We start from the raw sequence: 26,406 nt of genomic DNA on the forward strand, positions 1-26,406 counted from the left end.
GTCTGTATTTTTATCTGTAGTTATTCTTATCCTATCTCATATATTGATTTTAAGTGATTGCTGTCAGAATGAAAGGATATATTTTTACAAGTAAAAGTCATATTTACATAAAAAGATTTACACTTTTCAAATTTTGTATATCTTTTCAAACATGGAACAGTAGATTGATGAAGGTAGCTTATCACCAATACATTATTAATAATATAATTTGAATACATATCAAGATAGATTATACTTTGTAGAAAGGTAAGACAGTATAATGTGTAAGGTTTTGTGGGTTCAGTTGGAACATCCCGTTTGTTGTTGTTAGACAATATGAAAAGAAAGGATGTGTTTAAAAGCAAAAAAGTACATTCTGGACAATCTAGCCAACAGCTGACACCATCTAGGTAGTCATAGCTGTTGTCATTTCAAAGATACATCAGCTCTCCACTGCGCATATAAATTATATAAATGATGGTGTGAAATTTTGATTGAATTGTAAAACTAATTCAGAATTCAGGTTTGACTGATCAAATCCCTTCTGCCTTTACTCTTTAGCTTTTTTAGGCTTGTTTTTGGTCATAACAACAACAACATTTATTTCAACAGCACATTTTCATATACAGGATGTAGCTGAAAGTGCTTTTCAATGTCAAAGAAATAGTTACAAGAATAGAATAAACAAACTGAAATTATATAAGAATAATAATGAATAAATAACATACAAAAAATAGATTAACATACACTTGTGTAAAATATATATATAATTAATAGAAGTTGCCTTTATTATTGACCTTCAGCAGACGAAAACCCCACATTAGTCACTTTAAGCAAAGTAGAGGAAAGCAAAAATGCATCACACCACTGTTAGGGCTCATTTATATTTCACACTCAGAATGCATACTTGCATGCATCATGGCTGCAACGCGTTTCCAGCGTTCATTTAATGCATTCTCTGAGCATGTCTTCAGAAATTAACGCAACGCACGTGCGAGTTGCAGTAACAGCAAAAAGTGGGGGTGGGGGTATGGTTGGGATGGGCAGTGTGATAAAAGTTGGAATGTGACATCAGAGTCTCTGTTTACTATCTACATGTGACAGAAAGTCGCTATGCGGATCCTACGGGATTGATCTGCGTGCTTCGATGTTTGATGAATGGTTTGATGTGGTGAAGCAAAATGCCGACATACAGATGCATTCGTGGTGCTTTTATATTTAAGTGTTGCATATTCCCCATCGTAATGACACGATACATTTTAAAAGTCTCGTGTGCCATCTTTTTTTTTGCAACTTCACAACGGCAAAATAATGTACAGCCACAGAGAAAAAAAATTAAGGACATGGTGAAAAGGTGTATTTTGTGATTAAAGTGGACATTTCGGCTTTAATCTTGAAATGTCCACTTTAACCTCGTAGTTTACTTTGTCATTAAAGCAGACCGTGACACTAAAATGACGATAGTGTATGTGAGTGCTTGTATTCACCTTACGATGAGCTGATGCCCTGTCTAGGGATTGTTTCTGCCTCGTGCCCAATGCTAGCTGGATTGGACACATCCCTGGATTGATGGATTTAATCATTAAACATCTTTTTCAGAGATATTGCGGCAAGGAGTCATCGGAATTTAATGGGTGTTCCATGCAATTCACAACACAGCGAACCTGTTCTCACCGTGATAATATCTCACACTGCCACCTGGTGGATTCTTCCAGATTTACATAAAGTATGCGCACAAGAATAAACAGTAGATAGATAGATAGATAGATAGATAGATAGATAGATAGATAGATAGATAGATAGATAGATAGATAGATAGATAGATAGATAGATAGATAGATAGATACTTTATTAATCACAAGGGGAAATTCACATACTCCAGCAGCAGTAAAACACTTGCATAGTAGGAACGTCTGCTGGAGCATGCATCACATCGCGTAAAGTATAAACCTGGCCTTACTCTTCCTTAATAAAAGAAAAAATGTGTGTGTGTTTGTTCGTCTGGTTGCTATGTCTCTGCTACTGTATATGCCATTTTGTATTGGATTCAAAAAAGCAGTGCAGTGTTGCACCTTCTTTTGAAATGAAAAATGAAATGCATTTTATTAGTACATGCATTACAAAATACATTCCAATATGATGTACTGCAAACATTAACGTTGAATACATCCAACAGAGAGTAACCGTCAGATGGACAGAAATCAGCTTATCCACCATAATGAAAGAAAGTGTATGTGTAGCTGTATATCCGGTTGCAAGGGTTTGGAAGGAAAATGTAAAAATAGGAAAAGCATGTAGAAGGGTAAAAAAAATAAAAAATTATATACAGTATACACCGGCCTATTCTGTTTTCTGATGTTATATGCCTGGAACAGCAACCTGGTAGCAAATTTTTTGCACCTACTCAGACCACGTGAACAAGGTTTATAGCTGTAATGCTAATCATTGATTAACTTTGAGTGGTAGGCATAGGACGAGTGAAAGTAACAATAAATCAACATGCATGTCGGGAAACCAAAGTCCCGGCATGACTAGGCTAGAGTCGCTAAAGCAGGCCAATGCGGTAGTGACCACCGCCTCGTTCTCCCAGCAAAATACTTCACCTATAAGAGTGGTCACTAAGTGGTCAGTGATGCCGAGATGATGCATCAAAAATGGGCTGCACTATCCAAGGAGGAAAATTGTGAAGGAAACAGATTGAGTGTGTATTATTATGTTTTGATTTTCTAACACGTTATACCAGACTAAACGAACCCTGTATCAAATAAAAAACATGAGGTCTATGTTGATTGCTTGGATTTCAACCCGAGTTAGTGGGGTATCAGCTAGTACTTTATATTTTCCTTAATTTTATTGTTTTACAAATCGCTTGGATTAGGGTTCACTTTAAGCAGTGTATATCCTGTTTATATATAGATGTGAGTGGGAATGTCTTTGTTTGTATGTCTAATATATTTTACTTTTAATATTTGAGGAAAATTAATTTTAAACCACTTAATGGTTTTTACTCCTTTGGCACAAAGGTACATATCGATGGCGTGAGGGCAAAATTAGGTCACAGTAATCATACTTTAGTGTTGAGTTTAAATACTTGGAATCAACAGTACAGAGTAATGGGATTGTGGAAGAGAGGTGAAAAAGAGAGTGCAGGCAGGGTGGAATGGGTGGAGAAGAGTGTCAGGAGTAATTTGTGATAGACGAGTATCAGCAAGAGTGAAAGGTAAGGTCTACAGGACGGTAGTGAAACCAGCTATGTTATTTGGGTAGGAGACAGTGGCACTGACCAGAAAGCAGGAGACAGAGCTGGAGGTAGCAGAGTTAAAGATGCTAAGATTTGCATTGGGTGTGACGAGGATGGATAGGATTAGAAATGAGGACATTAGAGGGTCAGCTCAACTTGGACGGTTGGGAGACAAAGTCAGAGAGGCGAGATTGCGTTGGTTTGGACATGTGCAGACGAGAGATGCTGGGTATAATAGGAGAAGGATGCAAGGATAGAGCTGCCAGATGAGAGGAAAAGAGGAAGGTCTAAGCGAAGGTTTATGGATGTGGTGAGAGAGGACATGCAGGTGATGGGTGTAACAGAGCAAGATGCAGAGGACAGAAAGATATGGAAGAAGATGATCCGCTGTGGCAACCCCTAACAGAAGCAGCCGAAAGAAGAAGAAGAATCATACTTTAGTAAGGTTACACAATTGAATGCTACAATAAATGACTGATTTTCTGGAGTCTAATATTTTTAAATTATTTCAGATTGTATGGTGTGTTTGTGTGTCCTGCGGTGGGTTGGCACCCTGCCCGGGATTGGTTCCTGCCTTGTGCCCTGTGTTGGCTGGGATTGGCTCCAGCAGACCCCCGTGACCCTGTGTTCAGATTCAGCGGGTTGGAAAATGGATGGATGGATGGATGTTTACTGTTATTTCTGCTTTATCTGTCCTGTTTTCAGCAAAAAAAGGAAAATATCCATAGAAAAAGTCTTCATATCTTTATTTATCCATGTATTTTTCTCCATGAAACTACAGCTTTCGTTTTTGTCCAGCAAGGAGACATTTTCTTGTGACTGACAGTTTCATTCAGGCATCCAGCAGTTTATTACTGAATTAAATGAATGCCATTCAATTTGTGCATTCCTTTCTCTAATAGGAGGGCATTAGAGTCCTCAGTTGCCACTCTAATTTTGTAAGATGTTTGATTTAGTTTACTTATTTTTTATATAAATTGAATTTTGAAAACAAATTTATCTTCTTGATTGCATCTGTGGCTTCCATTTAAGCCTGCTTTATTTTCATGAAGCAGTACTGTATGCATGATGGATGGTACAGCTGGTAATGACTAGGCAGGGCATTTTAACTTTTGAAATGGGGCTGCCTTTTCATCAAGTTGCACACTGCTCTCTCCTTCCAGGAGAGTCCTTGTAGCGTTCCCATGTATCACGAAAAAGGTTTTCACTTTCTTTGGCACTCTCATCTTAGAATTAAACTAAAGGATATGCTGGTTTAATTTATTTTTATTATCATGCAGTTAAGAAAATTTCAATAAAAATGATCAGTTTGTCCATTATTCTGTTTTGTAATATTTGCTAGCATTTGGGCAGTTGAGAAATTTGAATAATTTGTTTAACGATTTTCAAAATGTGGCATAGAAAAATTAAACATCTGATTTATAACTGTTCTGACATTCTTACATATGGAAAGAGTGTGTTGCCAAAATGATTACAAAGCTTACAAAATGATGGCATACCCTTTGAGACTCTGAAATGACCAACTGTATTAACATTGCCTGCCCTCTCTTTGTTCATCTTGTGGGGGATGTTTCTCCAGTCTATTCAGTCAACCTATACTAGGTTGCACACATTTTTGCCAACCATTTATAATCCCTCAACTATGCGAAAACACCTATCCATTTTCTAAATTAACCTAAGTCATGTTTAGGTTCACAAGGGGGGCCAGAACCCATCATGAAAGCAAGGCTGAAACTAACCCTGTTTGGGTGAGCAGTCCATCACAGGGTTGACTCATACAAGCCTCAAATGACATTAAAAATGTGTGTGCCAGCACTTCATATCACATGAAGACTTCACATATTCAGTATGCCAGGGTGATAGACTGCCTGAATTGGAAAGGGATTTTGATTGGCAGAGCTCTGCTAACAGAGTTTGTGAGTGAAGTGAGCAGGGCCAGAGCCCTCAGGTATTCTGTAGTTTGATGGAAACATTTTTAATACAGTAATTATGTATTCACAATTAGTATGATTAAAGCCAAATTTGACGGATGTAGCAAAAATGATGATGAGCTCTGTATAAATCTTGTAGCCAATTCAGATGATCAGACAGCTTGTATTTGATGCCATGGGTTAGAAAATAAAAGACAAAGAATTTGGGGCCCTCGGAAGCTGCCGTGAGATAGCTGAGTCTACTGTAAGGAAACGTAGCACGTACAGGACTGGTGAAGGCATCTAGACCCACCAGTTCAGCAGGAGGCCTGACACTGTACAGTTAGCTGTCGCTTGCATCTAGCCAAGTGCATGGCCATCTGCAATTCTCCATTGTGCTGTAATCGCCTTTTGAAATATGTCATTGCCCATATTAACCACTGCCGCTAAAATGCATTCATGCCTTTTAAAGAGTATAAATGATGAATGATGAGCATGAAAGCGATCCTTCGTTTGCTTGTGGCAGCAGCCTTTTTGCATTAATTTTATCTTTGGCGTCGGAGGCATCTGCAGGGGAGTGGATTTGAAACAATGACATGTCTTCTGCTCCTGGTAAGCTGTGCTAACACAGATTTGTGAAAAAAGCAGCTTTGGTTTTCAGCATGAATGACTTGTAGAGAGGGACTTTAGAGAGAAAGAGAGAGAGAGGGAGAGAGAGAGAGCGAGAGCGAGAAGGGGGAAAAAAAAGATGAACTTGTAATCATTTTGGCCTTGGGAAGGAATGTTTGTGTCAAAGTTTAGCAAGCAGATGACACTGCTTTGCTAAACATTAGCAGATAGTCAGTTGGTGTTTTAAATATTTGTCAGGGTTAGTAGAGAAAAAGCTGCTGGTGACAGAAGAAATGTGCTAAGAGAATGCTAAGGCAGTGTTCCTATGTCTGTACAGCCTATTGTGAAAGCAGAGTTTGAAAAATGTATTCCAGGATTAAACCTGACATTTTATCATAAAATGTGTTCAACATTAATTCTAGTTTGTAGGCCTGACCTGGCAGTTTTGAAGGAAAAAGAAAAAGTCTTTCTCCTGTTTTTCCTTTCCCCTTATTTTGGTAGATGTGGCATTGATTCAAGTTTTAAGTCTGCTTTTGCAAATTGCATCTTTTGCTCATGAAATGAAAAGAAAAACAGCTTCCTTGATCTTTACAGCCTTTGCCCGTTCATTTTTGCCATGATGAATGGTTACCAGTCGTAAAGCAGTTGGCTCTGCAGAGCCTACCGAGACACAGATTGGTTCTGATAGGACTGATGTCTCTTGGTCTCTGCCATCAATTATGGGCATCAAAGAGGAACCGACAGTAATGGTGGCAGTGGTGCTGGGGAGGGCTGAAGGAAGAGGAAATGTGTGGTGCGTTGCCATGCTCTGTCTTTCTGATCGCACTCCTACATGCGATGTTTGGCAGGGTGGAGACATGGATGACAGAAAATTACTGGCTGATTGAGCTCATTATTTTTTTTTTCTTTTTTAATTATAGACTATACTAGTAAGAGCTAAAAAAGCACCTTTATATTAATGTGTTTAGACTAATCTAGGAACAAATGCTAAAGGAACAATATATCTGGAGGAATAATCAAGGTGCAGTTATCAAGTCAGAGTGTACATTTTGTTTCGTTGCTTCTTTATATGACTATAGTATACAAGCACTTTTTTTCATTTTAACTGTTTTTTGCCATTCTTTTAAGAGGCTGAATTTTCAATTAAAACTCAAAATAACAAACCATTTGCATGGTGGCACAGTGGTAACTCAGCAAGGAGACTGGAGTCACAGAAAATAGCCCAGTAAAGTTCATTGTAGAGTTCCCATCCAGAAGCAATGCAAACTCCACATGAACAGAATAGGGCACAGGGATTGAGCCCACTTTGCTAGAATAGTAAGGTGCCATCCAAAATAGATGGTACACAAAATAAAATATTCATGTTTAAACCTGATATTATCAGCGATTAAGGTCTGATTTAGACCATCAACATATCTTTTAAGCCCAGAGATCCTTTAGTTAATGTTAAAAGATTAAGGGTAAAATTTACATGATGCTACTATGAATATAAAGAAGATGTACCAGTGTGTTAATAGATCTACAAGTTCATTAATGTACTTGTGCTTCAGAGTCACTAATAATAATAATAATAATAATTCATTACATTTATATAGCGCTTTTCTCAATACTCAAAGCGCTATCCACACAGGGAGGAACTGGGAAGCGAACCCACAATCTTCCATGTACTCATCGAATCATCCTTCATTTGACATGTTACTTGGCTCATATATACTGCTGCAGGAGAAAAATATCAGTTTTTTCTAACAGGGTGCAAGTAGGCACTGGTCACCCATCCATCCATTTTATGAGCTTTTTACTCCAGTTCATAGCTCTGGGAATCCAGAGCAGCATTAAACTAGCCTTGGATTGGGGCACAGTCAGGGACAATATAAATGTAACAATTAATCTAACACACATAGGATAGAGGAGGAAAATCAGACTTTGTCGACAAGGAACACTTGCAGACATGGAGGCTACCTGTAGGTTGAGATTCAAACCCTGACAGTAACCACTGCACTACTATGTCAGCACATGTACAACATTAAAAAAGAAATTAGATCAGTTTAGCATTTATTCCACATTACTTTGGCTTAATACATGTTATGATTCAGTGAGCTTACTTTGCAGTAAGTGTATTAGGGTGGAAACTAATAGGCCTGTGTGCCACAATCGCGATAACTGCGAAAAAAAATGCCCCTCTAAATAGAGTGTTGCAATTAAAAATAGCCCTCAAACTGTGCCCCTCATTAAGATACAGCAGCCGTTTTTTGGGGATATAAACAGTAAAGCAGGAATGTTTTGACCTGTTTTAATCATGCTTTCTTCAAATAGCGTCGCAAAAAGCACCCTTGACACAAGATTGTACTTCTCATCAATATAATAGAAAGTAGCAGATATGAAAGAGGTTTTGGCCCAAAAGTTTTCGGCCCAAATATGAGAGGTGAGAGCACACCCATAATTATTAATGGTTCCTAAATGTTGCGTACAATATCCTTCCTCATTTTTTGTTTTTTCTTCCATGTTCCATGATACAGATGGGGCAGTATCTATTTCAACTTCAGACTTTCCAATTTTGGCTGCCATGTCAACTAGGTACTACTTGAGTAGAAAATCGCCCCCTCACTAGACACTATGTCGTAAAGCCGTATATCCTTGCAAACAAAATCCGCACATTAATCCAGTGCCATGCGTTAATTGTTACTTTTGTCAGTTTAGTCTGACCCTTTGCTACTGCACATGCGTTCCACTTTATGGTTAGCACATTTATCGCAGCAAGCAAACAGCACTTGATTGACATTGTCATTGATAACAATTAAAATGTCTGCTAAATATCAGACTTCCCTTTAGTGAGTTTTGGAGTCATATACTCTCCATTTTTAATGGTGTTTCTACCGATTTGGGTGTAAGGCTGTCTCCAGGTTCTGCAGTTTTGAGAAGGCTGCGTGTGAGACAGCATATGCATGTGTTGAAATTGATATATCGAATGAATATATGTTCTGTTGTAAATTTAATTTTAATTTCCCTGATTCTAGCTCCCACCCTCACATGAGTGTTGACTCCCAGCACCTGACAGCACATGGATCTAGACCACCTGCTCCCGCCTGGAATACTGAAAATCAGTCCCGTGTCGCAAGTAATTGCTTTGAGTCCTGCAGGAGTGCAAACCTCAACTGATGTCACTCTCCTATAAAGGAATTAAAAAAAGATTAAAGATCATTTCCATGTTGTAATGAAAAGAAGGTTAAAGACACAACATTTCTGCTCTATAGCCTTCATCAGGTGTGCAACTGAAAAGGAAAGAGCAAGTAACATATATAGGTGGGGAAGGAGGGAACAAAGCCAGGGAAGATGCAAGGAGAAAAGATGAGAAAAAGCTGCCATTAGATGAAGGGAGAGATTAAAAAGTTAGCAGGCCGTTAAGACTTAGAGAAGTGTGTGATCCCAGGCTAAGAATGAGCTTAATTCTTCTGGTTTTGTTTGATACGTGTCTTTGAAGTACTGTGAAAGAACACAAGCAGAGAGATGAGTGAGGCGATGATCAAGGGATATAAGGTGTCCTACAATAGCCTCTGTAGGGTGTTTGATCTTAGCAGCTTGAACATGTTCTCTAAAATAGTCTGCTAGCTGTCTCCCTGTGTTACCTATGTAGATTGTTGAACACTTACTCCATGAAATCCAGTAAATAAGATTTTTAGACAGTACAGGCCTTTTATTTATCGTATATACTCGTGTATAAGTCGGGTCTTCAAACCCCAAAAATCGATCATAAAATCAGACCACAACTTCTACGCCCATTCAAAAATACAACACTTAATTTTTTTTTTTAACATCTTCTTGCTTCCTCCAATCTCGCACCAGTTTCTCAGACGCATCTAATTTTGTTGCAGCACTCAGTTACCAGTTTCTTTCGCCACTTCAACGACTTTTGATTTAAAACCAGCTTCATATTTTCTTCTGATTGAACGCTCCATCATAGATAAGGGATGCTCTTACAATAAAGGTGTATGAGGGTGTGAGATACAAAAAACACAAAACAGTGCAAACGTCGCTTTTGAATAGTGTGGATATTACCGCGTGGTCATGTAGGCACAATGCACAGAAAAAAATGGCAGTGTGCTCCATGGTTACTCTCTCAGGTGGGCATTAGCATATCATAATCTCTTGGACCAATAGCGCGAGTTTTCCACATTCAGCTTATACGACTGACATTTTAAAATATCGGAAATTATACACTAAAATCAAGTCCAGACTTATCCATGGGAGAACTTAAATGCGAGTATATACGGTAATACTGAATTCATCAGAGGGACCAAATACAACTGTATTGTTAGTAACATATTTACAACTGACACAGCGGCTCCTATTCCAACTCAAAGTGCCTGATGAGTAATATGGTTCTTCTCTGTGAAGAGTGCTACGGACAAGAAATTTTTGTAGGCTGGGTGGTTGATGGAAGGAGGTCAAGGGAGGGTTAGGAAAAAGGCTCTGGTGGAAGGATCAGTCTGCAATACGGGGAAGCTTTTTTTAATGACCTGTGGGAGAGATACAGTGTTATGGTGGAATGGGGGGACCATTGGGATACAGGTTTCATTATTGTGGGTTTCTCTTACACTGGATGTTACAAGGTCTGCTCCTGGCTTGATTGTGGGCCCTGCCTACAATATGAAAAGGATATGCTCTATCAATTCAATCTAAGTGCTTCATTACAGAAGTCAACTTCATCACTACAGAAGTGGAAGAGTTTAAGGAAGTATAAAGTGGCAGATAGTTTTTAGTATGCCAGGGAGAGAAGGAGCTGTAAAGACTGCAACAATGGAAGTCAGTTGGCTGGTAATAGACAGAGGTTTTAAGTTCTGGAAAGCTGATAGAAAGGCTGATATCTAAAAATGGTAGAGTTATCCTAGAAACATTGTCTGTAAACATGGGAGATGGGTGGAAAATGATAAATGTATTAATGAATTCCTGTGCCTGGCTTCTTGAGCAGGAGGCAACACCAACACAATTGTCAATATACCTTTTGTATAGGTCTGGTACAAAGCCTAAGTAGGAAAAAATTAAATCTCTTTCACACAGCCAATGAAGATGTTGGCATAAATATGTCCCATTCTAGTGCCCACTGCAACTCCCCTGACCTGTTGAAAAAAGTTGTTATCAAAAGAGAAACCACTGAGGACAAGTCCTGTCAGTCTGATGAGAGTGTTCATGGATTGGACATCTTTTAAATGCCTGTCTGAGGGCATTGAGACTTTTATTGTGAGGAATGAGTGTGCACAGAGTCATCACTCCTATAATACATACTGGAAATGCCCTGCTTCAAAATTACTTAAGTAAATTTTACACAACTCAGTGTCATATTCTTTTGCCTATATGCCCTTGCTGCATTAGACCTCCTTGTGCATTTCTTGAGTCTTTGTCATGCTTGCTGCCTTGAATTTTGGTGGTGAGTTGACAAGTTACTGGTCTCCATTTCTGTTACGTAAAACTTGCATGGTGTGTTTATCTCACACAGGTGAGGTTTCATTTCTTACTTTTCTGCCAATAGAAACAATAAAGGAAATAATTAACAACTTCAAATCCTGTAAGGTTTTCATTTTATAACTCACAAGGAGATTATATACAATTAAGTTCTTTCAAGTGTGACTCTTATTAGTGTACAAATTACATTATTTTTCCACCTTGTGTCTTATTGTTTCGCCTATTGGCCTTCTCTGAATTTTTAGGTTTTTAGTTACTATGTCCCCTCTAATGTACTGGTATCCCTACCTGCCAAGGTCTTGTTTCATATTTTGTAAATTGGGTTCTTGTTGTACCTCATCAATGGGAATGATTTCCTTTCAATGGTTTCAGGATGCAATGAATTTTAATGTCATTACTAAACTGGGTGCATTATTTTTCTTTCTCTTTGTTTTATTTGCAGGCTGTGAACAAACTGCTTCTGAGAATTCAGATCTGGTTAACTCACTGGGGTGTGTGAGCCAGTGAGAATAAGCCTGCCAAAGGATGCTGGTGCCAATCTGTCAAACGATGCACATAGATAGGCCATTGGTGGTACTCCTGTGCTTCCTCTTCCTGGCTGATGCTGAGAGTAAGCCTAACGTTTTTATACTTGACCTCTTTCCCCAATCCTGAGGATTTACCAATAATGTCATTAAAACAGGAATTATTGTCAGCTGAGTGTTAGTTTATGAAAAGTAACGCTTTCATGGGATAGTCAGTTTTTTCTCCACTGTTACATACTTAATTTGAAGAAACATGTCAAAAGCGTATCAAATCAAGTTTTAAGATTTTTGTCCTCTTATTGAAAGTCTCATTAGTTCTGTTTTAGTCGAAAGACAGCAAAGTAATGAGCATTGCTCATTTTGTAAACTTTATACAGAGGTCAGCCTCCAGACACAGTATACAGTATATCATTTTAATGTATAAAGAAAGCACTGCTTTGCTGTACAGCACTGTAGAGGTGAGATTTATTGACTTTAATAATCTCTGATTGCCCCCATTAGAGTAACAGTAATTGGGATGCAATTTGTATCTTGGTATAGACTCTACATTTTCATCTAAAGAGATTTGCTCATTTAGTATGGCAGTTCTAATCAAAACTTTAATTTAAAATAACAGATTAGCAGCAGAGTTAAATGTTTCCTCTTTCTTGTAACAGGCTTAATATATTTTTGCAATTTAAATAAGAATGGGATGGTGGCACACTGGTTAGTTTTTCTGCTTTACAACTCCAACCGCCTGGGTCTCTCATCTCTCTGTCCTTTCCATGTTAATGTGTTTGTTCTATATTCTTCAGCTTTCACCTACATCCCAGAAACACAAATTTTAGATTATGTGGTGTGTCTAAATTGACCCAGTGGGTAGCACGGTGCTACAGTTGTTAGTGCTTCTGCCTCATGGATCCAAAATTCTAGGTTCAAGTAACAGATGGAAGGGCAGATAATGAGGAATCAGCTAGATAGTTTCAGATAGACCTGGATATCATCATATAGGCTTGGGTTGAGTTTTGGCAGGTAATACTAAGTGTACGTAAATATAAGATACCAGTAACGGCGTACTGCACGATAACGTGCAGTGAATACACTTGACTTGAGCATTCCTAGTTTTCCTCCTCTTTCTCTGTTTCTGTTTAGCATTGGTTTGCTCAGAGGTTGATGCACTTGCTGCTTCCTGAGCAGCTCTTCTTTTCTCCACCCTAGCGGCCCGCTGCTTCTCTTCTTTCGTCAGCATCTTTTTGTGTTAAAACTGATTAAGTTAATTTTTGTGTTACAATTACTTAGTACGTTTTCTTTAATTATCCACTTAAGCTGGCACTTAAGTCTTCAATCTGCCCCAAGAATGATTAGCGAAGGTGGTAGGGAATGAGAACGGCGCCCATACGCATGCGCCGCACGGCCACCCTGCTGCGCGCTGCCGAGAGTTCATTCTACAATAAAATAAAAATAAAAAGAGTAATAAAAATCATCACCCCGAAAGCGGATAGTAGACGTCACGTAATATATGTGTATCAAATTTCAAGTCAATAGGTGAAACGGTTTGCGAGCCACAGGTGATTTAAAATCCTGGACAGACAAATGAACAGCCACGGTAGCGTATTATAGAAGAAGATAAGTGCATATAGGAAGTAGTAATGTTAGATTTGAATACACAACCAGAGTTTTGAAACTTAAAGGTACACCTTATGAGAAGTACATAAGAGTCATAGTGGACTTATCACTATCATCATCGAGACAGTGTACAGAAGTGATCAAGAAGGCTAAAAGGATGTTAGGTTATACAGCATGAAGTTTGACGTACAAGTTAAGGGAGGTTATGTTTAAGTTATATAGTGAAACCTCACCTGGAGAACTGTGTGCAGTACAGTGTTGGTCTACATATTGCATTATGTATTTGCAATAAGGGCCATTTCACCATACAGCGCAGAAGTAAGGGTTTCCATTTGATTGTGCCAAATATACAATGCACATGCTAATGACAGGAAACAGTCCTACATGGGATGTCTGTGTTTTTCAGTAAAATGAATGAGTCTAAATCATTGATTTTGTTATAATAGTTCATATATTGCATTTCAACCAGATAATCCAAATTATGTAAAAATCAGTCACCCAACTGTCCAACTTGTCACTCCATTGAAGTGCACATTCTTGCAAATGCCAACATACACTCTCTCTGGTTTGACTTAGAGTAACCTTCATGTCTCTGGCATATGAGAGACCACAGTATAAACCACATTAACAAAGAGAGAAGGCTCAAGCTCCACACAGACAGCGCCTGAGCAGAGATTTTAAACCCAGAGTTCTGTAGTTTTGAAGCAGCAGAACTAACCACTACATCACCTTGCAGCCCTTAAAATTAGAATTTTAAATGCCAGTGTTTTGAATAAGGTAAAAAAAATGTTATTTATTGTAAATTTGCTACTTTATATTTCTAATGGCATTGCGCTGTTGCATTACATGGAAGCTTTTGCTGATATTGGGTCTAGTTTTCTTATGAAAATATTATTTTGGTTTTAGCTACCCACTATTTACAATAAAGACTTGGCCACCTCTGACAGCAAATATGAAGTCATTGAGCAATCAGCCAAGTAACCAGGAACTAACTTTTACCTCCTTGTACTGTTGTGGCATGACCTATATAATACTGTGTCGGAACTGAGTGGCTTCCTGCATCCTTAATTTCTTATGTTCTACTTTCAGTTTTATAAGCTGCAATGCACAACAACAGGATTTTGCTTTTCTCTGTTTCTAATAATATTAAAACTTGAAATTATGTTTATGAATTCTTGGACTGAACTGCACAAGTAGGTATAGCCTCATAAAACATTAAGTCAGTGTACAGGTTGACATTAGCTCCCAATTGAAATGTCCATCGAAATTTATATCAGAAAACACAACGTGGCTGTTGTTGGAATGTATTAAAGTAGAAGACTAAATCTGTCATGTAGATTGTGGCCATCTTTGAAAGGATAACTGATCCTTGAGAACAGGAAAGTCCTAGAAAACTGGATGTGTTGCTGAACCCCTTCCGTGTGTTTTTGGTCAAGAGACATGTCCATGTTCAGATTCAAAAGCATTCATTTTCATTGACCATCGTTATAGTCGGTGCTTTGACAACCGTTTTCTTTTACATTTTCAAGTAACATCTTAACAAGCCAGCATGAATGTCACCAGCACTGCAGAAATTCTGTAGATTACTGTGTTCTGGGATGCTGCTCATTGTGCCGCAGTCAGGAGGCTCACAAAACTTATGGGACTGTGAAAACATTCTGACCTTCCTTGTCCTATTGATGGTAAAAGATACATCAGTAGCTGCCTTCAAGGCTCAAGTAAGCACACTCTCAGTTGCCTGACCTCTCTCTTGTTAGGGTTATATGGATGAGATGGACTTACTGGAAAGACAGGGGAATTATGCTAGTAAAGAATCCTTCTGCAAGCAACATAAAATTCTGTGCATTAAATCACAGGAGCTGCCTTATTGATTTTTAGAAGGTGAAATTTGAGATTACAGCCATTTTCATGTGTGCTTTGATATTTTTAGTACATTTGTAACAGATTTAGATGGGTATTGGGTTAAACCGTGATTGCACATTTTGCTTCTGTCATTTAGTAATAAAGTGTTAAATTTGTGCCCAAGCTTTCAGAAATTAATTATAAAATGTGGACAGAGTATTAACAGACTCTGAATTTTTTTAATGATTGGAGCCATTTGTGTGTGGTGTTGTTGGGTCAGTTAGTCTGTTGTTCTTTGTGTTACTTGTTATTCTTTGCCTTAACTTCTGAAATAAACAGATGTAAAATAATTTAAAAGAAGTGAAAATGTCATCCATTATCTAATTATAGATATTTATAATTTTAGTTTTTGTTAATGGCCTCCTTAATGGTGTATAGCATATTTTTCTTATTTTTCTTTCTTTACCGTTTATGATGATACTGAAGGACAGCATCTTAATCTAGTTTTGGAATCATTGTCTGCTTTGATTCTGGGTTGAGTTTGATTTGTCTAATAAACAGCTCCTTAACCTTTAAACCGCCACATACTTGCACCCCTGGATGCCAAATACTTTTTTGCTGCACTTTTTAAATAAACGTCACAATTCACAAGCTGGCTGCTTAACGGATGTATGGCACTGACTGATCAGCTCTGGCGTGCTGGCAAATTGCTCTGTGAAGCAACTATAGCCGGTTGCAGGGTTCAAAGAATGTACATCGCTGAATATACTCACCCCCTTCATGCTGGCAAATTGCACTGAGACACGACTATAGCTGGTTGCACCATTCAATGAATATACATCGCCGAATATACTCGCTCCGGCGTGCTGGCAGATTGCACTGAGAAACAACTTTAGCCAGTTGCGGAGTTCAATGAATGTACGTCGCCGAATGTATGTCGCCGCATATACTCGGCTTCGGTGTGCTTCCAAATTGCACTGGAAACCGACTCTAGCCGGTTGCGCAGTTCAACGAAAGTACTTTTCCGAAATATACTCGGCTCTGGCATGCTGGAAAATTGTATTCGGAACCAACTATAGTCGGTTCTAGCAGTTTAAGGGTTAAAGAGAGTTTAATTATCTTCATCAGTAAGAAAAATGATTAGGCAGGAATTTTGCAAAATATTAATATAATGCTTCATAATCAATATATCATATTTTTGAGTTTAAACAGTGTAAAGTCAGTTGTGTATACTGTGTATACCCATATATATAAGCTATACATTTTATTAATTATTAAGTGTCAGTACTGTTTTATTACTCAACAAACAGTATTCAAAACTTTTAACTTTTGGTTATGTGCATACATTAAAATACACCGTATACATTATGTAACATAGGAGGCACTCTTAAGCCATTGTCCAAACCAAGAAAAATGGCAGGGATAGGAAAGTAATTCAAAAAAACTGTATACTTAATGAGAGGAATTAACATAAGGAGCGAAGTAAAGAGCAAAATGACTGGGAAAACATTAAACCTGTGCGGGGGCTTCAGTTGTTAGCCCCTATCTCTCACTTTGCTTGGCTTGTCCACTGCCATGCTGTCTGTCTCATTCACCTTTGAACCTTCTGTAACTTTCTTTTTTTCTGTCCCCTCTTCCTCCATCCACTCAATAAATTACCACCGTCTCTCCTTCTGAGTCTACCATCATTAAGCTGCTGGCAATCTTTAAATCTCATTGAAGTGTCATGTATGGCCATGACTTGAATCGCTTCCAGCATAATGGCAGTGTCTAGTCTCCAAGGCATCTTTGTGGCTGCCTGTATTCCTTTAGGGATGGTGTGTTCCCACAGCTTCCATTGTGCAACCATGTGCTCAACAGGTCATAATTATTAAATGAGTCATTCTACTAACCATTGGTTAAAAATAAAAATGTATGCTGGTAGAATACATCGAATGCATGGCAATGGTTATAGTGCTTTCCTCTAACAGTATTGCCAGAGTACAAGTCTTAAGCGGCAGTGGTGGTGGTAATGTTTGAAGAACAACAAAACCATAAAGAAAATTGTCCAAGAATCACATGTCCACTTATGGTGAGTAACATTAATATTTATCTCATCATCAGTTTTCTGAACCAGCTTATTCTGGTTGAGAGCGAGAGCTTATCCCAACAGCTTTTTCTTACTCAACCCTTAATGGGGTCACAGGACATGCTCAAATACACTGGAGCAGTTTACAGATGCCAATTAGCCAAAAAAGTGCAAGTGCAAACACACCCTTGCTGGGTGTGGGGTGGATGTAGTGTCATAGGCAGGTTTTGAACAGAAGGCATCAAGACAGGGAGACAAAGTGAAAGCTCAATCAAGTCGTCTTTTTTGAGTATTTACCGCCAAATATGAAAACAGCTGCTGGATATATGAATAAACTGGTTCACTTCCACCCCTTAGATTATTTCTATTAGTGAACCTGCTTTAGCAGTCCGCCCTACATACTTGTGATTACTCTCAAGTCAGAACACATGAATTGAACAAATAGTTTGTCTGTGTCTTAATATGCTGTCGGCTAAATTCATTTCCTAGCACATTGTGCAGCTGGCATTTACAAATAAATAATACCTGCAGCTATCATAACCTCTTAGATAACTTTGTATTTTAAAAGTCTGTTTTCTTTTGAAATTAAACTGATAGCTGTTGAATCATCACTTAATTAATTCTAATCTGATCTGTTCAATTATGTACATCAGAAAGTGTCAGTGCTGCTGGCTAACAACATTGGCCTACCTGCATCATTTATGTGATGTTGTTTGATGTTTCCTGCATTGTAAGAAGTTTTGTACTAATCTATCAAAGAAATATTACCATGTATTGAGCTCAACAATGGGGAAATAAAAACTTAATGATCACGTATCCTCATGGGGAAAAAAAAGTGCTGTAAATCTTGGTAAACTTGTGTTTAATGTTCCCCCTAATATAAATTATTGTAATATACAGTGATATTTGCATATGCCTTTGAGGCTCTTCACAAATTAGCATTTTTACAACAGTTCAAATTAAATCTCAGTGCTTAATTTGCCTGCTCGGTAATTTGATTTAAATCAAATCCATTTTTTTTTCTTTTAATTGCATATCTTTTAAAAGCCACAGCCAGTGAACTGATTGCAGGGCGGCAGGAAACGGCAAAAACAGGATGTGGAGAAAGGATGCGTTTGCTGCAGGTGCTCCCTTCCAGAGAGCCACAGCTTTGGCTAGTAAGGTACAAGTTAGTCAGTGGTAGGGTAGACACATCCAGTGAAATGAGGTTGCTGGAAATCAGTTGGGAGCCCCCAAGGAACTGATTTGTTTTTGCATTTTTTTATTGAATGTGATTATCTATGTGGCTTTTATTGGGGATTAAAAACAAATATATTTAAATATATATCGCGGATTTTTTGCTGGTTCGTGGATTTCTGCAGACAATGGGTCTTTTAATTTCTGGTACGTGCTTCCTCAGTTGGTTTGCCCAGTTGATTTCATACTAGGGACGCTATTGTCAGATGGCTGAGAAGCTACCCAACCAGAGCGCGTATTACGTATTAAATAAAACTCCTCAAATATATTGTGAGCACGGGGGCACTTCGCACCCCTAGAGGATACGGCCGCTCCTCAAAAAACACTGAAAGATTACCTTCATTTTGCTCTCTTCTTTGCTGGGCTTACATATGGCTGCTTTATCAAGCGATATGCTTCCTGCACGGTGCTTCGCATACTTAAAAGATCAAAGAGCACGTATTGATTTTTGATTTTTACTTTTCTCTCTCTCTCTCTTGCTCTGACATTCTCTGCTCCTGACAGAGGGGGTGTGAGCAGGGGGACTGTTCGCACACCTACACGATATGGACCTTTGTCTAAAATGCTGAAAGATTACCTTCACGTTGCTCCCTTCTGCGCAGCTGCTTCGTGAAGCGACATGCTGCACGGTGCTTCGCATACTTAAAAGCTCGAAGGGCATGTATTGATTTTTGATTGTTTGTTTTTATCTGTCTCTCTCTCTCGCTGACATTCTCTGCTCCTGACGGAGGGGGTGTGAGCTGCTGCCTTCCTTGCAACTGCTTTGTGCTGCGGTGCTTCGCATACTTAAAAGCCAAACAGCCCTATTGATTTGTTTGCTTTTCTCTCTGTCTCTGACATTCTCTGCTCCTGACGCACACTCCTTTGAAGAGGAAGATATGTTTGCATTCTTTTAATTGTTTGACGGAACTGTCATCTCTGTCTTGTCATGGAGCACAGTTTAAACTTTTGAAAAAGATACAAATGTTTGTTTGCAGTGTTTGAATAAAGTTCCTGTCTCTCTACAACCTCCTGTGTTTCTGTGCAAATCTGTGACCCAAGCATGACAACATATGGTTTCTACTTCACGGATTTTCACCTTTCACAGGGGGTTCTGGAACGCAACCCCCGCGATCGAGGAGGGATTACTGTAGTCTCCCCAGTTTCAGCCACTCTAGCTTCTAAGAATAACTTCAGAGTTATCACAGGTCTCTAGGTGACATCCTCCACTAGTCTTCTTCTTGCACAATCACTCAGATGTGGTGGATGGCCTGCTCTACACAGATTTATAATTGCGTTTTACTTTTTCCATTACTTGATGATTTCTTTAACTGGACTCCAAGAAATATTCAGCTACTTGGATGTTTTCTTGTATCCATCCCCTGACATGTGCTTTGGACCTTCCAGATATACAGTGATCCCTCGCTATATCGCGCTTCGCCTTTCGCGGCTTCACTCTATCGCGGATTTTATATGTGAGCATATTTAAATATATATCGCAGATTTTTTGCTGGTTCGCGGATTTCTGCAGACAATGGGTCTTTTAATTTCTGGTACATGCTTCCTCAGTTGGTTTGCCCAGTTGATTTCATACAAGGGACGCTATTGGTAGATGGCTGAGAAGCTACCCAACTTACTTTTCTCTCTCTCTTGCGCTGACTTTCTCTGATCCTGACGTAGGGGGTGTGAGCAGGGGGGCTCGTCTAAAAATGCTGAAAGATTATCTTCACGTTGCTACCTTCTGTGCAGCTGCTTCGTGAAGCGACATGCTGCACGGTGCTTCGCATACTTAAAAGCTCGAAGGGCACGTATTGATTTTTGACTGTTTGTTTTTCTCTGTCTCTCTCTCTCTCTCCCTGCTCCAGACGGAAGGGGTGTGAGCTGCCGCCTTCAACAGCTTTGTACCGGCGGTGCTTCGCATACTTAAAAGCCAAACAGCCCTATTGATTTGTTTGCTTTCCTCTCTCTTTCTGACAGCCTGTGCTCCTGACGCGCATTCCTTTGAAGAGGAGCACAGTTTAAACTTTTGAAAAAGAGACAAATGTTTGTTTGCAGTGTTTGAATAACGTTCCTGTCTCTCTACAACCCCCTGTGTTTCTGCGCAAATCTGTGACCCAAGCATGACAATATAAAAATAACCATATAAACATATGGTTTCTACTTCGCAGATTTTCTTATTTCGCGGGTGGCTCTGGAACGCAACCCCCGCGATGGAGGAGGGATTACTGTAGTGCATTTATACGACAATCTACTGACACTCCTTGACTACTGTCAGGTGATCTCCATTGAAGATAATTGTGTGATTTCTAAAACCAACTGGTTGCATGAGTGATGATTTAGGTCTGTCATATAAAAGGGGGTGAGCACTTATTTTGTGCTTTATATTAATAATTGAATTGGAACAGAGGTTTGTATTTAATTTTAAATCAAATATTCTTTTTCTGTTGATTACGGTGAAAGGGCCAAATTAAACCCAATGTGATTCAGTGTTGTACAACAGTAAAATGTAAAAACTTTCAAGTGAGTAAATAGTTTTTATAGGCTTTGTTTAGGTCATATGAGAAAAGAGCAGCTGGCTGCATTTCTGACAACTCGAATTTTCAACCTTTAGTCTTGAGCTATGCAGTATACATGCACATTTTAAATAAATATTAACAGAGCAAATGGTATATTAAGGTCTTTTGTTGTCTGTGGCACTCATGGCAAAAAATAGACCACACAGCCTACATTACACCAGCAAACCACTTAGTGTTCAATGAGCAAACATATACAGTACTTATTAAGTGATCCTATCTGCCTGGTCTTAAAAAATAAACTCGTAATCAAAGACTATGCCAAGTAATTTGTTTGGTTGGTACCACTAGGATGCCATATGTGTTGTGCATTCCTAATTCTTTTTTAAAGTTATTATAATAATGCCAAGTTCTTACATTTTTATTAAAAATGCTTACACATACAGTTTTTTGACTTTACTTTTATTAAAGAAGCTTTGTTTGCAAACATAAAATATGAAATAAAAAATAAATGAATATTTAACTGCAGTCATCCTTCCATTTTTTTTTAGGTTTAGTTGAAGTGCAGCCATCAAACTTAGACTGGCTTAAGCCTCAGATCCTGTACCCATTGGATATGTTAAAGTGCAGCAAAAGATAGTCAGGCAAAATACATTTTACAGTCTATTTCAAGAAACTTCATAGAGTCTTGGTGCAGCTTGTAAATGTTAAAGCATCAAGTAGGCCCAGACATCAAATATAAAACAATAGCGGTAAAGCCCACAAGTTCATTGGCAGAAAATGGTGATAGAATTGCTAGTATTTATATTGTAGGAAGACTAATTAAATATAAAATTAAGCATATATGCAATATATATTGCAAAGTATAAAGTAAGAGGTGAACGTGCAAGAGTGGGTTGACTGGCGTTCAAACTGCATTTGAGGAAAATAATATACCCAGCTGGGATGCTGTAATGGAAGGAATTGAAGAACGAGGCACAACCTGGCCAGGAGGATCCTACATTTCTATCCCATTCAGGAGAACAAATAACGAAAGGGCATTTCAAACCCCAGAATGAGAGGAGGGCAGTGGTACTCTGACAGAGTCCTAGTTTGCATGACTGCAGGGTCGCCTGGGATTTGTATCCTGGGTGCCGCCAGGGTTGGGAGAGGATTTCCCTCTTATGGGCAGCATCTGTGGGTCCTGGAAATGACTCTGTCATGCAGTGCTGTGGCACCAGAAGTGCTCCAAGAACAAAGGAGGTGTCTCGCTTTATTTGGGGAACTGGAGTCAGGAGGTAGAGAACAAGGTTTGCCTGGAGGAGAGTTGAGGAAATACTGTATTGATTTGTGCTTGTGATTACTGGTGTTGGGGGAAGAATGTGTGAAAGGTATTTAGTGCAGTAAAATACACCTCATTTGTGAATTTAAATGTGTACTTGTTTCTGGGACTCTGGGGTGTCCCCTTTTGGTCACATAGGCAAAGTAAGATTTTAGATGTAATTTAAATTGATGAGCGATCTCAATGTGTTGGGGAATGTCCATGTCAAAATAAACAAGTTTTGATGAGTAACACCATACCATTTTTTAAGCCCTTAATCCTACACTAATCCTAATGTCACGGAGCCTACCCCAGCGATCTTCCAGGCTAGGTACCAATCCATCGCAGGGTGAATACACACATATACACACACACACCATACTAGGGCCCATTTGACATCATCAATCCATCTAACCTCCAAGTCTTTGGACTGTGTGAGGAAACCAAAGCACCAAGAGGAAACTCATGTGGACATGAGGAGAACATGCAGACTCAATGCAGGGAGGACATTTAACATGAACCTTGGTCTCCGTACTGCAAGGCAACAGTACCGTATGAGAACACACTATTCTTCTCAACACAGCTCAAGATTTTGTGTTCACCCAACCTTATGAAAATCTCATGGAGTCAAGATCTAAAGGTCACACTTTAAATTTCACTATTTGTTCAGCATATGTACAAAAATAAATCCTAACATATATGCACAATTTCTTTTACTGTATTTTTTGCATTTTTAGACTGTTTTTAGAGTATTAGTTAGAATCCTTCATACTTATTTACTTTTTTTTAACACTTCCATGATGTCACCCTTGGTCTCTGTTTAAGAAAAAAAAATCCACATTTGAACATCCACCATATCCTGTAGTCTTTAAATCAATCTTCTTTGGACTGCACTTATGTTCTTCATGTGTTGTCGATGTATTCTAGATCTGGCCTAACCAGCATGCCTTATAACTTAAGCATAACCTCGCTTAACTTGGGTGGTGCAGTGATTAAACCTGCTGCCTCACACCTCCAAGGGATGGGTCTTAAACCTTGGCTCACTCATTGTCTATATGGAGTTTACATGTTCTGTCACCTTACAAAGACATGCTAGTGAGGTCGACTGGGGACTCAAAATTGGCAGGGTGTGAGTGACTGTGTGTGTGTGTCCTAGGATGAACTAGTGCCCCATCTTGATTGCTTCTTTGCATACAAAGCAGCCTGTGTTGCTTTAACCCGCCATAACCCTAAATATGGATTAGTCAGGTCAGGAAATAAAGAGACGAATGGCTTAAGAGTTTCTGGTAATCTACCTAGTTTAGTGTTTTAAAAACAAATTGCTTTTTTTTGCTTAAGCCAAACCCTGCCCCCAGTTGCACATTGTGCCCAGAGTAATATCCAGACCCCCAATGATTATCAATAATTTTTGAAGTTAAAGATATATAATATTACCCATTGCACTCTAATGAAATTCTTTTTTTTTTGCTTCCTCACAATACTGCGACAACCCGCTGTGCCTGTCGGAGTCCTCTCCTGTGCTGTCTGGCTTATAATTATTCCCATTAATTTCCTTCTAATACATTTTATGGAAATACCCCATTCAGTTATGCATTAGTATAAATGAAACACATTTATTTCCAATAATAAATAATAAAGGTATATATTGTCTATGGAGTCAGCGGCACAGTGACACCCAAGTGATCCAGTGTTCTGTTTTTCAGTCTCACAGTCCATTGTTGCCTATGAGGAGTTTGCACTTTCTCCCTGTTTTTGTGTGGGTTTTCCTCGTGATACTTTGGTTTACCTCCCACATTTCCATATTTCCCACATCCTTAAAGCTATATAGATTAGGTTAAGTAACAATTTTAAATTAGCACACTGTGAGCACATATAAGGGTATACTGTAATGGAATGGTGCCCTGTCCTGGGCTCATGAGAGTCCTTGGCCCTTAAGTGGGTTAAGTAGGTTTTAGAATCTAATGATATCTTTTTAGTTGACCCTTCAGTATGTAGCATATATAGTTTATAAAATATACAATGTATTCACAATTTAGATTGAATTATTTACTTACTATGAAATCAGACTGTGGCTTTGTGACCTTTGCATCAACTCTAAAATGTGCAGATGCTAAACACAGAAAGTTTAAAATCTGGTGTGTTTTAAATATTGCTCTTTTTCATATTCCTAGCTTTTATTTTTATTATTGTTAATACTTGAAGATGTATATCTTGGGCCACTTGGGAAGAGGTTTGGACAGGATTTATTGAATAATTTGATGACAATGAGCCATTCCACTACTCAATTTATTTGATCATACTATCCTAACCACAAGGAGCATGGCATTATCCCAGAAATACAGTAAACATTTCCAAACCTCAAAATAACAGAGGGAAAAAACGTGGGCTATGACGTCAATAAGGCATTTGGCCTTTTTCACTTGATTTTAGCTTGTGGTTATGTTTGTGGTACTCAAATTGTGCTTTTATGTAAGGTCTACAGGGTTCCACCCAGCAACACAATGAAAAGGTTCACCAATGTGATAAGAAGATAGTTAATTGCATAATATACAGTTTTACACATACCTAAAGTTGATGGGATACAGATATACTTAGATACACAAATACTGTTCATATTGCTAGTTATACAATGGAGAGGAGAGCTTAGGTAACTTTTACTTCATAATTAATCCCCATAAGGGTTATAAAAGAGAGCCCTCAGGCCAGTATAGTAGGACTTGACTTAATATTTCTATCTTTGCTAACCCTTTGGTTGGCTTTAGAAAATCTTCAGTATGTTCGCCAGACCAGAGACTTGTGCAGTATGTAAATCTGATCATATATACAAGAAAATTTGTGTTTGCCTTACACTTGAATTTGAGAATGTGACAATGGGAACAGTGTTGGACATTTAAGGTAATACCTGATCCCCTATGCATGTTGTATAGCAGAAACTTACTGTGTCACATTCAGATCATGAGGAGTGAGACCAAAGATTTTTTTTTGGTTTTGGGTTACTTTTTATTTTGCGTTGATTAATAGAAATATATAATGTATCTGCTTTTTATATTTTTTGTCTTTATTTTGATTTTTTGGCATCTTCCATGTTTTTATTTTGTTGAAGTTTTTTGATTTCATTTTTTACCATTTTAACTATAGAATGATGTGTCACTGTGCTGTGGTGATGCACATTATGGGTCCGTGGCAGTGCTGGAGATTTTAATTAAAACTGTGCATTTTAGGGCTTGGTGGGTGCAAGCAGCTGAGGAGTTGGGCAATAATGGAATGTTTGGTGTGGAGGTGAGCTGATTGCTTGATTGGCTCAGCTGTTGTACATCAGCACTCAGTGGATCATAACTTCAGGCATCACTTGCCCATGAGAATAAAAGAGAGCCTGCAGAAAGTGCGAGGAGGATCAGAAAATCAGAGAGCTGAGTTTGCCGGCAAGAGAGAAAAAGTGAGAGAAAACAACGAATGGGGGAGCAAGCAGTGCAGATTCCTGGAGGCTTGGCTGTCAGGAGTTTGCCCCAACAGGGAATGTATAGATGACGCTCATAGGGTATTACCCAGGTAGCGGGAAGCGACCAAAGTACTTGGGGGATTGTCCTATGGACACCTGTGTGTTGCAGTGATGGTATGATGGAGCCGGGCTTCAAATGTCACCGTGCTGATTGGCTGAGGTGGTTATGGCACAATCCAGTTTTTAAAGGTTGACCACGCGTGCTGGTGTCTCATCGCCTGGCTGACTATAGCTGACGGGTGAGCTGAGACCGAGAAGGTTAAGAAAGTTGCCCACACATTGAAGAAAGATGCCTTATGGTATTCTGATGTTAATATTTGTTTTTACACTTGGATTATTTGTTTATTGACTGGATGTGACTCTCCCATTGAACACTTGTTTTACTGGATTATTTAATTCATTTATTTATTGAATCTGCACTGCACATTTGCTGAACACTGTATGATTTGTTGAAATCAAAAGCACAAAGCACTTTTTCACCATCTCTTGCTGTGTTGTGCTCTCATTGCATTTAATTTTCATGACTAGCGATGTCCAGGGTTCAATGGAGTATGGCAGCTGCAGGCATTACATGTACATATAATGTATTTATGTGCACATGTAAAACCCTAAAGCATCCCTCCGTTATGAAACCCATATAATTC

General features: G+C 38.7%; 1 protein-coding gene across 23 annotated transcripts in view; it reads left to right on the forward strand.

Moving 5' to 3' along the window:
* LOC114654324 (receptor-type tyrosine-protein phosphatase delta) overlaps positions 1-26,406 on the forward strand; it is a 2,007,901-nt gene that overhangs the window by 1,592,186 nt on the left and 389,309 nt on the right. For all 23 annotated transcript variants that reach the window (XM_051929989.1, XM_051929990.1, XM_051929988.1 and 20 more), the window contains one exon: positions 11,639-11,806. In XM_051929989.1, coding sequence (XP_051785949.1) covers positions 11,722-11,806 — 85 coding nt within the window. In that variant the 5' untranslated portion in view covers positions 11,639-11,721. The remainder of the gene's footprint in view (positions 1-11,638; positions 11,807-26,406) is intronic.

The sequence above is a fragment of the Erpetoichthys calabaricus genome, chromosome 7 (genome assembly GCF_900747795.2).
Source record: "Erpetoichthys calabaricus chromosome 7, fErpCal1.3, whole genome shotgun sequence".
Lineage (NCBI taxonomy): Eukaryota > Metazoa > Chordata > Cladistia > Polypteriformes > Polypteridae > Erpetoichthys > Erpetoichthys calabaricus.